Source organism: Pelodiscus sinensis, chromosome 2 (assembly GCF_052426305.1).
Source record: "Pelodiscus sinensis isolate ZL-2025 chromosome 2, ASM5242630v1, whole genome shotgun sequence".
Lineage (NCBI taxonomy): Eukaryota > Metazoa > Chordata > Testudines > Trionychidae > Pelodiscus > Pelodiscus sinensis.
In genome coordinates, this window is record NC_143053.1 from 46,802,887 (window position 1) to 46,823,295 (window position 20,409).

At 39.1% G+C, this 20,409-nt stretch overlaps 1 protein-coding gene across 1 annotated transcript in view; it reads right to left on the reverse strand.

The window, feature by feature from the left end:
• Positions 1-15,758: 15,758 nt before the first annotated feature.
• CNBD1 (cyclic nucleotide binding domain containing 1) overlaps positions 15,759-20,409 on the reverse strand; it is a 309,767-nt gene continuing 305,116 nt past the window's right edge. The window contains exons 12-13 of the mRNA XM_075919791.2: positions 18,352-18,411; positions 15,759-16,433 (exon numbers count right to left, since the gene is read on the reverse strand). Of these exons, the coding sequence (XP_075775906.2) occupies positions 16,281-16,433; positions 18,352-18,411 (213 nt within the window). The 3' untranslated portion in view covers positions 15,759-16,280. The remainder of the gene's footprint in view (positions 16,434-18,351; positions 18,412-20,409) is intronic.

A 20,409-nucleotide genomic window follows, 5' to 3' on the forward strand; every position in this document is an offset into this window, starting at 1 on the left:
AGAGAGATCCTCTAGGAAGAGATACTGGGAAAACAGAAGGAGATGTGAGCATAGACAAAACAGAGGAAGGTTAGGCTATGTCTAACACTACTGGGTTATTTTGAAATAAATTATTTTGAAATAATAACTCCTGAAATAACAATTGCAAAATAAGCTTATTCTTCTTCACAAGCAGGAATTATTATTTTGAAATAACAAGCCCATTATTTCAAAATAACAGGCTTGGTCATGTGGACACTCACCTTGTTATTTTGAAATAACTCCTCAGTATAGATATGCCTAGAGAGATAGATATGAGATTCGTCAACAATATATGGATGTGTGTTAGCTGATGATGTTAAGACACATTGAAGTAACGTTGCTACCAAAGGGTGTATCTACATCACATCATTATTTGGGAATAACTAGTGTTATTCTGAAATTACAATGCTAGCATCTACACAACAATTACGTTATTTCAAAATAATATCAAAATAACGTATGGCTGACTTCTGTAAAACTCATTCCACAAGAAATAACTCCTCTTCCAAAACAGCTATTTTGAAATAGCTGCAGTGTGGATGCTTCACTGCTGCTATTTCGAAATAGCTCCTCACCAGGGCCATTCTAAGTAATTTTTTCTCAGTGCTTTCTGGGACTAAATTGAGATAGCACATCCACATTAAGGTTGCCTGCCTCAGACTAATTTTGTGGCTTCCCTGTAGTATGGACGCTCTATTTTGAAATAAGCTATTTCGGAATATATCTTCTGGAATAGCTTATTTGAAATAAGCATGCAGTGGGGACATACCCAAAGACTCTTGGCAAAGGAATGTTACTAAACAAATTCACCAAAGTAACTGAACTCTTGAATTCACTATCCAGAGAGAGAGAGGATTGAGCTGGCACTGAAGAAACAAACTATTTTTCCTTCAAGTAGATGGTCAGCATTTATACCAGGACATGTCACTTATATTGCTTGAAAGAGCAAACTGAAACTCAGGAATTCAGTTGCATTAGGGGGGAAAAACCCTGCAGATAAATGCATTACTTTTGGAACAGGCTATAAGCTTCTTAAGTTGATCCATGGCTGAACCTGGATCCAGCACAATAAACTAAGAACATTTTATCAGACCCTGCCTTGGTGGATCTTTCTGTCTATGGTATCACTTAGGAGCTTATCACTAAGTTTGCTGACTGCTTCCAACGTTTCTAGTGACCTTGTAAACATGAGTGACCTCTGCATGTTGTGATCCATGGGACTCTTTTGAATTTAAATGATTAATCTGCATAAAAGAAAGGGTGGAGATGAACTCTAAGCAACTATCAGCCCATTGCTGGAAAAAAAAAGTTGCTAGGATAGGGACCGTGAACAGACACTGTCTCTTTAACTACATTTTTCAAGGGACACCGGGGGAGGAGATCTAAAAGGCTATTGTGCAGATTGCAGACTCAACACTTGAGGGTGCTCTACAAAAATTATTTAAATATCCCAATGAACACTGACCATTTCTGCGGCCATGACAAATATCCTTCTAATGGGTCTTTTTCCATTGATTCTATTTCATACATGAAGCGGGAAAGATTAAGGCTATAATTTTCAGACGCACTTAAATGATCTGGGAGCCTAAATCTCATTTTCAAAAATGATTAGAACCCATATAAGGAGCCCTACTCTATTCATTCAGTTAAGCGTGGCAAAGCTGAGTGAAACAATGCCTAAATGCCTTCACATAACATAATCACTTGGGCCCAGATTTCTAAAGGTAACTGAGGAATCAATATTAGAATCAAGATTCTGGAGCTGGAGTCTTTTGGTCTCATTCCTGAGGGTAAACCACTAAGCCAGGCTGCATCTCACATTACTGAGATGCTCTACCCACTTGTGGCCAGCAGTCCTAAGGGTTATTCACCAGAGAAGCTGGCTCAACTCAAAGCATCCATTTGGAAGGGATCTTGCTGGACTCAGCCCAATCAGCATAAGCTTGTTATATTCCTCCAGCCCTTAGCCACAAATTTATTTGAGGTCTCCTGAAAAGTCAAGAGCCCAGTGGAAATTCTTGTTCAGTTGGAGTGTATCACATAAATAACCCCTAATACAAATAACCCGTAACATAAATTACAAACAATTAAAAGTGACAAACTTTCAAACCTAGTGAGGTTTTCAAGACCATTTCTTTGCAAATACAAAGGCAAGAAATTATTTTTTTTTCTGAAAAGATGAAATCCAAGAGTTTTCTTGTCATCATTTCCAAACCTATCACTGCAAGGACCAATGATCCATAACGCTGAATGCCAACTTTGATGCTAAATTCTTTCTCTTGCTGAGATTTATTTAACTTGGTGCTGTAAGGCAAATGCAGTTTCCATTTCCAAATTTAGAGCTAAAATTCATTTGTAAGCACATATATATTTTTAACAAGAGTGACAGAAGTGAAGATGGCAAAAGTTTCATGCAGCTGAGACTGAATATGCCCACAAGAACAGTCAATATAAAACCATAATAAGTCAGTAATACAGCAGGGTCACAGTTGGATGCATCTGACAACCGAATAGGATTTTCTCAACCACTCATTTTGAATTTAGAGGACATTTTATTGCTCTTTGCTAATATTGAATCAGCTTTGCCCATATGCTTTCTTCCCATTCAAAACCATATCCGAGGGAATAAATGAAATGGGAAAAAATATCAAAATCACACTGTCTATTCATTCTCCCCCACCCAATCTGCAAGATGAAGTCAAATAATGAAATGCAAAGCAATGATCTGACAGCAGCTGAACTTCCAAGCCAGTGAAGCTCAATGAGTAGCATAGGCTATGTCTGCAATACACAGTAAGGTCTGATTCCCCTGCTCATGTACTCATACTCGTGCTAGTTCTCGCTGAGGTAGTGTGAGTATAATGTCATTGCAATATCACTGGTAGAGGCAGCAGAGGCACAGCTGAGACGTGTCAAGTATAAATCTACTTGAAACTGGTGTGTAGGTGCTGGGGCCACACCAGTGGCTAGCATAGCTATTTCAAGCTAGCACACGCATGTGTACGTAAGTAGGGAAATCACACTCTCACCTCCAACTTTGTAATGTAGAAGTAGCCACAACAGGACTCGCTTTCACTGTTCCCGTCCGGACCCCACAGCCACAGCAGAGCAGCATAAACAATGCCCCCTCCCATCCAACCCCAGAAGCAGGGGCTTGCCAGTGAGGGTGGGAGTAGTTAAGAAGTCTGGCTCCCTGAATGTGGATTAGAAGAAAATATCTCCCCAAAAAGAGACAGGGATGAGTTTGTGGTTCTTAGTGTCTCATGCAGCCTGGTTTCCCACATCTTTAACCTCATACAAGGAGAGGGGAGTGTAATCCCAGCCATACATCAGGGACCAGGATAATGGATAGGGAATTGATTTCAGCCCCTATCAGGTGGAAATGAGAGATAAGTAGCACTCCACCAGATAAATGGAAAGCCAGCGGCTGATTGCAGCCCTCTACCAGGTGGAACAGATTACAGTGGGTGAGTTGCTCTGGATGAGTTATTGCTACATAGCTTTCAAATATGTTACTTAATAAAGTTAAGGGCTAGTTAAAGCATATTCCTGGTGTCTTGTCTTTCTTCCTAAGGTGTCTGGGACAACAACCAAGCTGTTATTGACTGCCAAACTATTCCTGACCTCTTGAATTAGATCTGTTACACCACAGAGCACTCTTCAAAAGGAAGTTGTAGGAATTCCATTGCATGCTTATTTAAAATTAAACAAAATCGGCAACAATGCACCATACAGTGAAGTTCTACACTGTCTTAAAGATTGGCAAGAAGGATTAAAGATTTTTGTGTCTCTAATTATGTACAATTCTTTGGCTCTTCTCTCCTCAAATACTTCTTCCATAATTTTCTTTCTCAGCCAAAAAGTATATTTGACAACCATCTGCTATTCATCGGTATTCACTGCATCTTACTACATATGAAATGTATGCCTGTCTGCGAGTCTGTTTGTTCAAGAACTCCTCCTAAATGTTAAGAGCTAGGATCACCAAATTTGGTATGCAGCTCTTCCTCTTATCATAACTTAAAGCAAGGTCAGGATTTAGTTATGCTTGGATAATGGGATGTATGTGGAATTTGATTGTTTCTCATAAAACGGAAAGGAAGGTGTCTGGCAAGAGCAACAGTTATACTGAATGACCACAAGGGGGGCAGCAAGGGACCAGACCTTGGGACCAGGACAACTGTAACCCCATTGGGCCAGCAAGAGGCAAGGGTGGAGAAAGGACAGCTAACTACTGTATATTTCAGAGAGTGTGTGTGTGTGTTTGTCTGTGTGTTTGCCTGTGTGTCTCTCTGTCCTCTAGCCAGGGGACATGCACCCTTTCCCCTGCTGTGCCCACTGCAGCTGCAGCAGCCATGGACAGATGCTTCTCACCTGGTCCCAAGCTGCTGTGGTGAGAGGGGGCTGGGGTTGTCCTCTGTCCTTGTGGCAGTCTGCATACTGAAACCTCATCCCCAGCCCCACCCCTGAACAATGATTTAAATGAAGACAAAACGTATTTGAGTTAAGTATCCAAGCAATGCTGGGTAAATCTTCTAGTTTTATTTGCAGAAGAAATATCTCTGCCACTACCGCATTGTGTACAGCTATTTAGTAATTATCAAATAAAAGTTGAAGGTTCCTCCACAAATCATAATTCTAGTGAAGATCTCTCTATATAGATCCTTGCATGCTTGATTGCACAGTATGTAGTCAAGGCAAAGATTATGACAAAGCAATAATTAAAGTAACCAAAGCCAATAAAACGAAAAAAACAAAAACAGGAAAAAAAAATTGATGCAAGTACTGAAGCTATCACATTTCTGAAATCCTTTTTTTAGGACAATCTTTTTTAAAAAAAATCATAATACTCAAACATAACAAAATTACTATTCTACCCAGTTAAGTATCCAAAGTAAAAGGCGGTGCTATATGTAAAATACATTTTAGCCAACCTCAGCCATGCCTGGCAGGCAGTAACACATTTTATACTGAACACATCTAGTATGTATTTTGTTCAGAATCAATCTCTGTAGCCTTTGCATATGTGGTACAGAAACGTGACATAGTATTAGTACTGGGACTGAAGAACAGAAACAGAAGGAAAACAGTAAAACATATTGAAGACAAAAGGAAAAGCAACAAAGGTTAAAGGGTCTCATCAACATGCTACTATTCAGTGTCCCCAGAGAATGTAAGCTCTGACAAACTTTCAGAATGGACAGACTGGATGTAGTGTTTTGAAAGCTTTCTCATTGCGAACAAGCTCCACAAAGAAACTGGAGATATACAGGTATATTCTTTAAATTATGCTATGGGGAAGCTGACAGACTATGTATTTAAATCCTTTGACATTTCTGAAGATAGTCACAAGAATGATTGTCAAAGGTTCTGACTATGTTTGATGCATAGTTTAAATGGTTTATAACAAGTCTGCATGCATTGGCTGAAAACTTATTGTGGAATTGGAAAAGTGTCTGAGCTGGTTAGCAACTAAGCCAGGAGCAAATGGCCAAAGTCAAAAAAACAGAAAACTAGTTCAGAAGAAGTAGAGACTCAGCGTGATTGTTCATAACCATTATTATAAAACCCCTGAAGCAAGAAGAGAGAACTCCCAGGTTGAAATTCCAGTCTATGTGCACAAGATATGGAAAAAGTCATATCCAAAAAGATGATACATGTCCAGCCAGAGACACATGATGTAATAAAGGCATGATATATAGACATTTTCTAGCTGCTTGCTATGCCAAACCAGTCAAGGAGATAACTTATACAACAGCCTTAGATCCCCAAAACAATATTATATCACCTGTGAAGACCTAGGCCCTGCCTACAGAATGAAACAGAATATTCATGGGAAAATATATTGATTTTAAAATTGTTTCAGTAGCTGATGTCCCCAGTTATCTCAGAAAGGACATACAATCACTTTCAAACCTTAGAGCTGAAAACACCTGACATAGCCTCTACTGACTCTGGAAGGCCCTTTCACCACAGAAACAACTTACAAAAACAAAAGTTATGCACAGAGAGTGCATGCAATTAAAGGATCAAAGACCAAAAACCTTTTGAGGCACTGAATGGCAGGCATGATAGGTCTAGTGAGAAAGGTAGAAGAACTCAATGGAAGATGATGCTGGACTTTTGAAAGGTGGGTTAGTACAAATCAAAGTAAGGAACAGTGTGGAACCATACAGTGTATAAATACCATAATAGAGACCTTCAAAGAGACTAGCTGCAGCTGTATGTGAATTCAGAGAACATCATTACCTGGTCATAATGTACTATTTTACAGGGTATCTAGAAATAATGTATTTGAAAGATAGAACATAGTGTGGTGCTCCTGAGTGACTGAGGTGCACTTTCTTTATTTTTGGTATTCTGAAACAACCAATAATGGACAACAGGCTCAGGGTGAATCTGCTGCTTGGGTAGGCAAGCTCCCGGGTATATGGCCCTGCCCATACTCCTCCCCTGCTCTGCCCTCAGTCCACTCTCCCAACCACTCCACACAGTCTACTCCCCCTCCCCACACACACACGTACCTTGTCTCTGCTCACCCATTCCAGCCAAATCCCTGAACCCAAATGTAGCAAATGATGTTTGGGCAAAAACACTCTTCTAAATTTTTTTTCTAAAAAAAATGGAACATGTTTTCCACTGCTTGCCAGATTTTAAAGAGTGGACATACAGAATGAAGACTGGGCATGTAAAAGGTTCTTAATTAAAAGCCCTAATTTGAAGAATAAAAAATGTTAGTCACCAGGGTGTTGTTTTCTTTTATATACCCTAAAGATTGTCAGAGCTTTATTTGCCAAAAAAATTGTAGAAAGGGCAAATCAGTTGTCCTGCTGAATAACAACATTTAATAACAACTATGGAATACAGGATGCAGCCTTTCTTTGTTTTACATTTTCTTTATCAGTATTTCTGAGCTGATTTTATATTTTAAATAAACTCTGAAGCCTTCATAAAATAATCATTGTAGATTACTACATATTTAAACTCACTGAAATAAAGACTTTATTTTAAATCAATCCATCAGAGTAATGTAATGTGTTCATAACACAGTTCAGTGCTTTCAGAAAAAGGGAACACTATTTCATTTTGTGTGGTTTTCATAACAAGACATGTTTATGAAATTTCATTATCTGTTTATTTTAAAATATGATTCCAAAAATTTTAGGCATATCAAAGGACTTTATATCTTAGTAAGGTATTGATTTTGGTGGAAGGTTCTCTAAAACTACTTCAAATAGAAATAAAAGGACAACTCATTTTTTCAGCTATCTAGAAGATAGCTGTCCCATTAAGGGCTCTCTTCAGCAGTGGAGGTGAAAGCAGAGTAGACATGATAGAAAAGACAAAAAGTCTTTGGAAGCAAGTTTTTGTACTACAATAATTAAAATTAAAATGTGTATTTTAGATAAGGGTGCTCTTTTGAATAATTTATTTTAAAAACTATATGTCTGGAGATCCAAGCACTTATGGCTAAAGCTGAATACTGACACTGTGGATCTAAATATCTATACAAGGATTTTTTAGAGGTGTGATTTTATAATCTCCAGTAACAAACTAATGCAATATGTCAAGCGAATTTTAAAGTAAGCTCCTGTCAACATTGTAATGCATGACTATTTTTGCCAGTAAAATTCAGGGTTGACACATGCCTGTTACATGGTTTCAATACCACTTAATGGCTCTTTCACAGGTTTAATGTCATGCTGGTAGGTCTGGCAAGCTGGAAGGCTTTTCACTTTTAAATTAACAGAACCTCTTGGGGGAAGAGTCACCAGTCTGCAAGCCGCAACAGTATGTCTTGGTAGCTTTCAGGAAAGATCAGAATATGGATAGGAAGAAAGGAGGAGTTGAGCACTAAGACAGGAGAGGCATTGCCTTCCCTTGCCTCTTATACTGGCCACACATGACAACAGGCCACAATTACCACTACAGAATTTAAGTAATTCCAAATGAAATATTGTTTTGATCATAGTACTAGCACCCCACATTACCAACAAGCAAATAGAGAGGCTGACATGCAGCCAAGAAAATCCTACAGCAGGAAGATTCATTTTTTGCTTATCTGAGTTACAGATCAGCACAATAGCAGCTAATGGTTATAGTCCATCATAACTCCTGATGGAAAGAGAATTCAGAAACACTATTCCAACTTTTAAAAAAAATCTTTCTGCAGAGTGGCCAGATATGAACAGAGTAGTCAAATTGAATGAAAAGGCTAAAATCATTAACATTTACTGTTTATTCCCCAGGGGGGAAAAAACAATCAAAGGAGCAAACTCTACAAATAGCAGATGCAGGAAAAGAAGAGACAATGGCTCAAGGATTCTGAACTAATCACAGCCAATTGTTGCAAATAATAGACAGATGACCAGGTTGTTGTGCATTCAGGTCATGCAATTAAGAAACTTGTACATTGCCTAAAAGAATGGTACATACTGAACTTTCAAAACAACATAATAGTGTAAATATAGTAAACAGTAACAATGTAGAAGTTAAAGGAGGAGGTGTAATGGAATGCTAATCTGTATTCTGCTAGTTCAGATACTGAGTGGTGCCATGTGTAAAATACTTTAATTAAGCTCACCTCAGCCAGGCCTAGGAGATCAGAAAAGATCTTATGATGAACATAGCTGGTATTTATTTTGTCCAGAAGCTAACTCTGAAGCCATATCTGGTAAAGGAAGATGACATCTGAGAAGCCTCTCCAGCACCTATTGTCTTTTAAAAAAAACATTCTTTTTGTCTTTGTAGTCTAAGGTTGTGTCTAGACTACAGGATTTGGTTGACAAAAGTGACCTTTTGTTGACAAAACTATACTTGTGTCTACACTACCACCGCATTCTGTCGACAGTAATGTTTTACGAGGAACAACGCTTTTGTCAACAGAGATCTGTCGACAAAAGGGGCTATTGCATGAAAACTGTGCTTTTTCGACAATACTGATCATAGTCTAGATGCTCTTTTTTGACAGAAGCTTTGTTGACGGTATCTGTTGACAAAGCCTCTGTTGAAAAAGGCGTGCAGTCTAGGTGTAGCCTTAAATGTATTGGGGCAGTTCTATCAGAGCCTGAATAGGAAAAGAAAATGAAATCTTATTTTCTAGCATTAATTCAATGACCATTTGAAATCTCTATGTACACTAGAGTTATTAAATATTTGCTTTGAAAACAGGCCGTTTAAAGTTAAAATCCTGAAGATATTGGCAAAAGAGTATAAACTTGTTACTTGGACAGATTACCCACTCAGTTATATTCTCGAAAATCAGAGCGGAATCCTTGTGAAAAATTAAAAACAGTACAACTGACTTCTTAATTATTTGATTTAAAATAAGTGGTTTCTATTGGCAAAAAGATGGTTTGCATATTAACTTTGATCAAAAATATGTGGACCAAAAAAAAAAGTTTTCAGTTAACATATTAAGTTGTGGGCCACTTATCAAGGCTCCTTTTATTTACATAAATATGTATTATATACTCTTATGCTAATAACACCAGCTAATGATTCATCACAATAACTTTCCTTTCAAAATAACAATATCAGATTAAATATCAAATCCCTGACATTCCATTGCAGCTCATCAAGGTATCTGTTGGCAAATGAGATAAATGACTTATCAGGGATATTAGATGACATACCCTGTGGGAGATTTTACACTCATGCTGTAGCTATCCCAGTCTGCCAAACAACACATCAATTTTCTTGCTCTGACAACATATTTAACCTGTGTTTTTTCACAGTGGGTTTTAAAATAAGCAATTAGAAGACACAATGTTTTCTTCAGGTTGATGTATTATGTACTAAGACAAAATTGACCTTCAAGACATGATAGGTATCTGGAAATAGCAACTGTTCTTAAGCTCCTAAAACGGTGATATAAACTCAGTGCCAAATAGGATATTTTTAAACAGAAATGTTGTTTTAGTAAAATGACAGCTTTGCTTGTGTTCTTTTTCTGGATCGTCTGTAAGTATATGCTGTATGTTATATTGATAGTTCTTCTGGGCTTCAGGACCAATTAACTTTCATTCAACAGGATTTGTTGCATAAGAGTTGGACTTTGTGTTTTATTTAGGAAGCTGCCTTGCTTATGTGATTCATAAAATATGTAAATAAGAAGGATTGTTTCCTTTTTACCTCTCTCCTGAATCTTAACTTAACCAATATGTGAACACCTCAAAAATGAATAACATGCATAGAGATGTAGTGAGTAATGGGAACGTAAAGGGAGAAATGAACAAAAGATCGTTAGATAATGATAGTCAAGAATTCTCATGATGTACCAAATTTCTATAGTTCTATATCCTCTGCAGGGATCTGCAGAAGGTACACTCTTGGAGGTATTATTCAAGATGTTCCACCTGAGTTCATGTCTTAAGCTGTTAAAACAGGCAAGCTGCAAAAACTTACACCATTTGCAAAGCTACTGATGTTAGCCTTTGTGTATCCTCTATGGAAAATTTCCAACCCTCATCTTGGACATAATCTGATGTTCCATTTTGCAGAAATTGTGTCAAAATGGCTGGATTTGGATTGATAAATTCAACTTTTAGATTTAGGTCTCTCCTTCCTTCCTGAAATGACCAGAGAGCTGAGAACTTCTTATACCATCCCCTGGACCCATCCTTGAAACTGATACATCTCCACTAAATATTTTGACTTCAACAAAACAGCATTTTGCATGAAATCACATTTTGTCAAAAACACATGGACCAGCTCTAAATATAATTAATATAGTTTTGCATAATATAGTATTTTACCATGAATTTACCCATTGTGAGTTTGCTGCATTGTCCACTGTGTTAGGTGGTAAAAACCAAGGCTCTACTTTCTTCACTGCCTCATTGCCACTCAACTGCATGGTGCTGGGTGTAGCAGGCAGACAGCACTAAGTGACCCCTCCACACTCTGGGTACGTCTAGACTACAGGGTTTTGTCGACGGAAGTTTTGTCGACAGATACTGTCGACAAAACTTCTGTCGACATAGAGCGTCTAGACACATTCAGTTCTGTCGACAAAGCAAGCTGCTTTGTCGACAAAACCCTGTAGTCTAGACGCAACCCTACAGGCAATAACACCTTCTGTCGACAGAACTCTGACGACAGAAGGTGTTTTGCCTCGTAAAATGAGGTTTACCAGTGTCGACAAAACTGCTGAGTTCTGTCGACGTTATGTTGACAGAACTTAGCGGTAGTGTAGACGCAGGTATAGTTTTGTCGACAAAAGTCCACTTTTGTCGACAAAACTCAGTAGTCTAGACACACCCTCTGACACAAGGTTCAGGGAGTCAGTGCACAGGTTGAAGGAATGTTTTAGTTCCCCTTTTGCCCCAGTGTATGCATGTATCTGACCCTGGCCTTAGGGGGTCCAACACTGGCACTTAGGAGCCCTCCATCATGCAAGTTTTGATCTTAAAGTTAAATTAAAATGTCTTGACTGTATTTAATTCATTACATTAAGAATGATGGAGCATAGATACATTCCTTTATCCCTTACTGTTTGAACCTCCTCTAATATCAAAAAGCAGAGGCAAGATACATGTGATCATTCCATAATAAAAAAGGTAAAACATTACTTAGATTTCTCTGTATTTAACAATTTGGGATGCTCTGGTATTTACAGAAATGTACAATACATTTCTTGGAACAAATAGCTTGTGGAAATTGGGCATTCGATCTCAGTAGTGTCATACCTATTACAAAATGGAAGTCTTGCTGGGTTTCATTACCTTGGATGTTACACTGTGCTCATCTCTGAAATACAGTATGATATGTTTCAGTGAATGTGTTTTATATCATTTTAGTTGTTCATAATGAAGCACGATATTTGCATTAATGTGACCATGAAGGAATTAGATTAGTTTATGTGCAATTATCGAGTTATACAAACTTTCTAATCTAACATGCTGACTTGGATTGTATCTCACTTCACTAAGTTTTGCCAAACTCCCAAGGATGAAATCTTAGCCCCTTGTGGGGATAAAGTAAAAACTGAAATTCCTGCAACCTAAATTAATAATCATCAACTGTATGTGGATTTCTTGTTCCTGCATGCAGGTGCATTGAGCAAAACATGAATCGATCTATAATCAAAGAAACAGAAATGCTGCCAAGTCTACTGCAGTGGTCTCATAGCCAGCACCTGCTCTGGTTCAATCTGGCATCTGAGAAAGCAGTGGATAAAATTATAAGCTACACTGTGCAAGCCAAGAAACAAATTGAGACACCCAAATGCATTGTAACTATTTTTTTTAACATTTAATAAAAGTAATATCATGCATATCTCTCCATCTGTGAGGACTCACATCATGTTGAAAGCAATGTGTTACAAAGATCCCAAAATGGGGGGGTGGGAGAGACACACACAAAAAAGTTATGCAGTAATCTTACAACACAGGTGAGACTCACCCCTGTGATGTAAGCAACTTTCTATAAGCCATAGCTTCATGGTTCTTTTTAATTTCAGATGTAAATACTTTTCAAAGATGAAAATGAGGGGACACCAATTGTGTAGGGAATGCACATAACTTTGGGACTGAAATAAATGATATATCTCACATTTAGGGACAGGTAATAGGTATGGTAACATGTGAATTGTATTATTCTATTGCAAATCTAACTGTATGATATACTTCACAAGACTACCAAATACCTTCTCTACATTCTGTGTTCCTTTACTTCATAGCGGGAAATGAATGAGATTTGTATCACGCATAGATTGAAAGCATGTTATTTACATTCATGTCACTGCCTGTTATGTAACATTGATCCAGTCTTATATCTGATGCAATTTTAAGCTGCACTGTCTGTCTAGAAACATCAGTTTGTGTTATATTCTGTTACATTGTGCAACAAGTAAAAGAGTTAAAAGGTTTTGATAATATATTCAATGAAAATGTATTTACATTAGGCATCTCGATACTTTAAAAAAAAAAAGTCTTTATTGTGAAGAAGGCAGCACAGGCTTCAAAAGAAGCTGTTCTATCCAACCAGGAATTATGATGTTAGTATTTCAACAGACTCCAAATCAGAGAATCCTAGAATAGGATCATAGAATACTCAAACTGGAAGGGACCTTGAAAGATCATCAAGTCCAGTTCCTGCCCACCCGGCAGGACCAAGCATTGTCTATATCATCCCTGATAGATGTATATCTAACCTGCCCTTAAATATCTCCAATGGTGGAGATTCCACAACCTGCCTAAGCAATTTATTCCAGTGTTTAACCACCCTGACAGGCAGGAAGTTTTTCCTAATGTCCAACCTAAACCTCCCTTGCTGCAATTTAAGCCCATTGCTTCTTGTCCTATCATGAAAGGTCAAGGAGAATAATTTTTCTCCCTCCTCCTTGTAGCACCCTGTTAGATACTTGAAAAACTATCATGTCCCCTCTTAGTCTTCTCTTTTCCAAACTAAACAAGCCCATTTCTTTCAGTCTTCCATCATAGATCATGTTTTCTAGACTGTTAATCATTTTTGTTGCTCTTCTCTGGACCTTCTGCAATTTCTCCACATCTTTCTTGAAATGATAGCAAGTTTGCTATCTGTTCTGTCATTTCAGGTGGACAAAAGGATGAAACCTGTGTGGCTATTCCAAAAATGGTGGCATTACTGTAAAAGTCACATTTTCACTTTTACATCTAAACTGTACTCTTAAAATAGGCTTTTATGATTGTGCACAGGTGATATTGTGCACAAAACCTTCATTTATAAGCCAAGTATGAATAATTTATAATAATAATACCAGTCTGAAATCTGTTATTCAGGCACAATTCCCGTTACATATAGTGAAATAAAATTGTATATAGGGCCTGGGTTTGAGAGGCTGCTGCCACATGTGTCTACAATTATGCAGTTTCATTTAATTATGGACTTAATTAACAGAATTTGGAAGTCTAGTCACCTGATTTTGAGGAGAAATCCAAAATCATCTAAGCAGTATGAACTGCATTTTCAATCAAATACAAGTGCAAATTTGCAGGCATTTAATGCAGCAAGGAATAATACATACTTTCAGAGGATGGGTTTGGATACCCTTTTAAAAATGGGGCCACTAAGACAATGTGAGACCTAACACATTTCTTCCTCGAGCAAAACTTCTTTCAGGTAACATAATAATAGACTTTCAGTTTTGGAGAAATTTCATAAAGTGAAGGACCTAAGCGCACCAAATATTTTTCCAAATAGAAATTGAATCAGGTAAAATGTCATGCAAACTATAGGCAGGGGAAACCCATTTCTCAGATTATTTTTTTCAGAAAGCTAATTTTAAAGGGTTGAGACTTTGATTACTATAACTCTGTGATGGGGCATGAGTCATCACTGTGGTGCCCCATGTTGTGTGTCCTAGGGATCAGCTCTGCTACTCGGAGCACCCTCTTCTGTTGGCGTCTCACCAAACTACTTCTAGTTAGGGATCCACATCATTCCCATGACCACAGCATCCTCTTTGTAACATAGCCCTCCAGCTGTGCCATTTTCCATGTTCCTTCCTATACTTCCTTCATCAGGGCAGTATCACAGTCTCTCAGTCCAACCACTTCTTCAGTGATGAATGGGGGTGGGAGAATTTGGGTCCACACACTACTTTGGCTTCTGGCCCAGTACCCTGCAAATGGCCACCATTTTATGCATCCCCTCTGACTCCTCTGTAGATCTCTCTGGGACACTTCCTCAGATTGCCAGCACCCTCTTTGCCCTTGCTTGAAGGCCCCAGTGTTCAGATCCCTCCAACCCACTAGGAACTGTCTATAGTTTCCTGGGTCTCTGCTTGCATGTCTTGGTCCCGGGTGGTGCTTCCTCAAACTCCAGGAAGTGATTCATGTTATTCTGCATTTCAGTTTTGCTTATATGGCCCCACCTTGCCTTGATTTTGGGTCACTTCAAGAGTAGGGTTTTATGTTTGTGTTGCAAGGCTGGACAATTCCCCCATCCCTTTCATCACCTTTATTGAGGTTAATGGCTCTTTTCCTTATCCTGTGTGCTTTCTGATGAATTCATTCTGTCTCAGGGGATCCCCTGGTGGGCTGAATTGCATCTTCCTGGGAACCTTTCTACCTCTTTGCTGGCACAAGTCTTTTCAAATGTTGTATACACACTACACCTAGTTGCTCCTCATAGGATGTACTAGTGTTTTACAGAACAAAACTGAGTGCTTTACTAGGGTTGAAGGGAGAAAGGGAGGGACATGGAAATCTCAGGAGGATAGAGGCATAAGAGACAGATGGAAGAAGTGAGGTAAGACTGCAGGGGTGTACATGTTAGTCTGTAAGTTTAAAAACAAGTAGTCTTGTTGCACCTTAGGCTACATCTAGACTGCTGCTTTTTGTTGGAAAAAGGTAGGCAAATTGCACTCCATAATTTGCGTACCTTCTTCTGTTTTTTTTTCTTTTTTCGGAAGACGCTTTTCAGAAATTTGGCCCATCTACACTGGGCCAAATTTTGGGAAAACTTCCTCTTTATGAAGAGCCCTTATTTATGAAGACAGGGCTTCCTAAAGAACACGTCTGCTCTTCCGCAAAAAATGTTGGAAGAGCAGAAGCGTTCCCTGGATGTGTTCCAGAAGAATTCCGTAGTCTAGACATAGCCTTAGAGACTAACAAATATATCATGAGCTTTCATGAGCAGAGGTGAAAGTGGGTGTGCGCCCTGGTGCACTGCTCTAGCTAGAGCTGGCTGAGCTGTGGCAAAAGCCAGCAGGGAGCTATTTATAGAGCTGGCAGGAACCCTGGTTGCATTAGGATAGTATCTGTGAGAAATTTGAATTTAATTTCACTGCTGCTCATGGGCAAAATGTCACTGACACTCAGGCTCCAAATGAGAGCTGCAAAACAGAATAACTTGGTGTCTGTATAACTGTGCACAAATAAGTTTTACAGGGAACCATACCATTTTTTCTTTACTACTGTTTTCTATAAGGAAAAGCCAAACTAATGAAATGTGCTTTGTTAGGAAGCCAGAATCCTCTTATTCCTGGAGTTTTTAATAATGTGTTAAAACTGTCCTGAGGATGGTAACTCAATGTTAAGAAAAAATAAATGCTTGCTTGTTTTTATTTCTTCCATCACAAAAAGATTAAATGGGTCATAGTGCAGGAAACAGGAGGGAAAGGAGAAGGAAAGCTTGCCAAGACAAAGTAATTAACAGCTGCATGCTGGTCTACAGAAACAAACTGGGTGGGCAAAGGATTTAATCTAGGAAGGCCACTGGAAGAGCTCACAGAGACAGAATCAGTGTTGGCTTTCACTGAAGTCCCCAGTCTCTCATACACTGCTGTCACTCTCAGAGCAAGTCAATGATGTTTGTTCTGTCAATTTCTCCCCCCCTCCCTTCACCAGATGCCTCCACTCATGTGTCCATTTCCCAAAACCAGGGATTATTCCATTTTGAAATAATATTTCCTTCACCATCTTGTTCTGACAAGAGAAAAATAATGTGTTAACGATATAAGTATACACAATATTAAAAGAGGGGATACCATTTAATATGTATTCTCAACACAGAGCAAACTCTCATCTACAGTAGAGCCAATTAACCCCATTAACTTCAATGTATGTGGTGCCTGGTGGTCTGATACTCCTTTCACTTAGTCTTGTGTAAATTGGCAGTAATCCTATTGAAATGGATGGAGATATACAGGTATATAGTCAATGAAAGTGAGTGCAACACCAGGGACTTTTATATGATTTCACTGAGGCTGTACAGATGTAACTGTGTGCAGAATATGGTCCAGAATCTATGGGTCTATATTAGTGCTCACAGATTGCCTCTATACAGCAATGAAGCACCGGGGCTTGAGCTTCAGAGGTGTAAAACTGCTGTGTAGACATTTGGGCTCAGGTTGAAGGCCAAGCAAAGGCATGTGAAGTGTGTGCTGATTGCACACAATTTTATGCGAGCAGTGCACTCCCTCTGCATCCAATCAAAGTGCTGCTACAGTTTGATCAGCACCTCCTGCAAATTCTAGATATACAAGCACAGTTAGGAGAACTACCCTGTCCATGAAGACTTACTTAGGGTATGTCTACACTACAAAGTTAATTCTAACTAACAGACGTTAGTTCGAATTAACTTTGATAGGCGCTACACTAGCGCTCCGTTAGTTCGAACTTAATTCGAACTACCGGAGCGCTTAATTCGGACTAGGTAAACCTCATTCTACGAAGACTAATGCCTAGTTCGAATTAGCTAGTTCGAATTAAGGGCTGTGTAGTCACTTAATTCGAACTAGTGGGAGGCTAACCCACTAGTTCGAATTAGCGCTGTAGTGTAGACATATCCTTAGTTATGACAATCTTGCAACCAATTGAGACGGAGGGCCACCTATGCAGCCCACTCACTAGCCTACATTGCCCCTCACTGACTTATATGGTATGTACAGTAAACTCTGAAGGGAAACTCGAAGAATAATGAACCCCAGATAGTTTTGTCCTTTCTGAGTCTTGTGGCAGGCTACAAAAACATAGACTATCGTCAACAATGTGATTGCCATTTTTCTCCCAGTTTAATCATTCAGTCAATTTATTTCTACAGCATCTATTGCTATACTACCTAAACAGTAGGCTATCTAACTTTTTCCACTTTTTTATTGTTAAACTATTTTTTTTAAACATGGCTGCATTTGATCTTCACATGACATGCAGGGAGAACTTTGTAACAAGATAGATTGATTGCTAACAGGAAGGTAAGGGCCAGCAGAGTTGAAAAAAATGAAACAAAATAAAGCATTTTCAGTATATCAAATACTGCTTACAACCTCCAGCAGGACATCTATTAAAATCTCACAATGCCTTGATCACACAGGGACATTTGAACACTTTAACTTAAGCAGTGATAGCACACATTAACAAATTACAAAAATTGTGTGGCAGCTTTTTCCCAATAATATGTTGTATTCTACTGAAATGTATCTTCTCTCATTTAGTTGTAGCTTTTATCAAACAACAAACAGTTTAGGGACAGACTGGAGGAAAGCAAAAGCATCCAAAAGATATGAACGGTAATGAGATCTGAAATTCATCCTCAAGTTAGAAAGGGCTGGGGTGACTGGATTTTAGCAACCACAAATTACAGTACAAGGAGGATTGGTGTAATTTTCTATAATTAAACAGCTCATTGTGGCATAAATAAAACTGGAAATTTTATATCTTAATTTCATAGATACCTAAACTACATCTGCATAGCAGTGGACAATTTCAATTAATATTTTAATTATATTAAAATGAATTTTTTTTCTGAAGCTTCATGAAAATGCTCATTAAATGAGCCATTTCACATGCATGACAAGATACTAAGTAAGACCTAGCCAATGTTATATTTTATATATTTTATTACCTTGACACACTGCCATTCTTTTTGTTTCTCTTTTTTTATATATTCAAAGTTGATCTCATCCTGCATGAAAACAAAGCAATGCTGATTAGTTAAGTCAATGGGTTTTTTTCTTCAATTATTTAGTCTTTTGTGGCCTAATATCAATAACTACCTAATATTATAATCCTTTCAAGACTGATTTAATGTATATATTCCTACACAGAATACATCATCGTGAAAAATACAAAAATAAATATTCTTAGTAGCTGAAACAGGGACACACAAGAACCTCAACTCATTAGGATAATTTTCCCTCAAAACATTTTTTTTAATTTTGGTACATATACACAGAACTTAGCTGAATCAGCTGGAATCTTCTCTTACTGCACAAATCTTAGGGGATACAGAACCTAAAAGTCCCCCCTGCACACCTCACACATAATACAAGACACTTAAATTTGGGGTTAGGCCAAACAGTGATCTTGCTAACTGGCTGCCAAAACCTTGTGTGCGGTGATGAGATCCTAGTACATTTGTGACATTTTTTATTTACTCATTTATCTACTGCATGCCAGCTCAGTATACAATACTCAGGCTGGCTTTTCTCTGGAGCCCTAAAAGAAATACTAACTTAACAAAACCAATAGCCAGTCTGACTTAGAAGTGTGGGAACTAAAAAGGAACTCACTGCTTGAAGCAATGACCAGAATTTCAAGTCCAAATGACATGAGGGAAGTTCTCTGAGTGGCTCTCTGGAGGAAACAAACAGGAATCACCACTGTAAAACTGACCTGGGTACAATTTTTAAGGTGCATACATCTCACAAAGCTGTTTCCAGTTTCATAGGGCCAATGGCTCCTTCAGGGTACGTCTACACTACAACGTTAATTCGAACTAACTTAGTTCGAATTAGTTAATTTGAACTAAGCTAATTCGAACTAACGGATCCAGACTAAAAAACTAGTTCGAATTAGCGTTTTGCTAATTTGAACTAGCATGTCCACATTAAGTGGACCCTGAACGAGGCTTAAGGATGGCCGGAAGCAGTGCTGGCAGGGCATCAGAGGAGGACTTAGAGCGTAGAGATGCTGTCTCAGGCTAGCCGAGGGCTGTGCTTAAAGGGTCCCGAACCCCACCCCGGACAGACAGTTCTCAGGGGTTGCAAAGCAGTCCTGGCTTGGATTGCCCGAAGTACCCACACTGGGCATATCACAGCACTCGGCCATCAGCCCGGCTGCACTTGCCGCAGGCTGCCATCTGGGGAGAGGGAGCAATTGGGGGGCTGCAGGAGAGCTTCCACCCCCAGAAGCCCGCAGAGCCAGCCCAGTCCTCCCCATCAGGGGCACGTACCCCATTCCTCCCTCACCTCCTTCCATTTACCCTTCCCTAGCCCCTCTTCTTGATGTACAAAATAAAGGACAATTGTGTTCAAAAATGGAATCTGTCTTTATTGAACAAAACTGGGGGAGACTGAGAAAAAGAGGTGGGAGAGGGGAAGAGAGAGGGTGGGAGAGGGGAGGGCAACTAAAATGATCAGGGTTTGGGAACAGGTCCCATATGAAGAGAGGCTAAAGAGACTGGGACTTTTCAGCTTAAAAAAGAGGAGAAGGAGGGGGGACAGGATAGAGGTCTCTAAAAGCATGAGTGGGGTGGAGAGGGTGCATATAGAAAAGTTCTTCATTAGTTCCCATAAAGAAGTACTAGAGGACACCAAAGGAAAGGAATGGGTAGCAAGCTTCAAACTAGTAACAGAAAGTTGTTCTTCACAAAGCAAAGAGTCAACCTGTGGAACTCCTTGCTGCAGGAGGCTGTGAAGGCTACAACTAGAACAGAGTTTAAAGGGAAGTGAGATCAAGTCATGGAGGCTGGGTCCATGGAGTGGTATTAGCCAGGGGGTAGGAGTGGTGTCCCTGCCCAAGGTTTGTGGAAGGCTGGAGAGGGATGGCATGAGACAAATGGCTTGGTCACTGTCTTCGGTCCATCCCCTCCAGGGTCCCTAGGGTTGGCCGCTGTCGGCAGACAGGCTACTGGGCTAGATGGACCTTTGGTCTGACCCAGGACGGCCATTGTAAGCTCAGG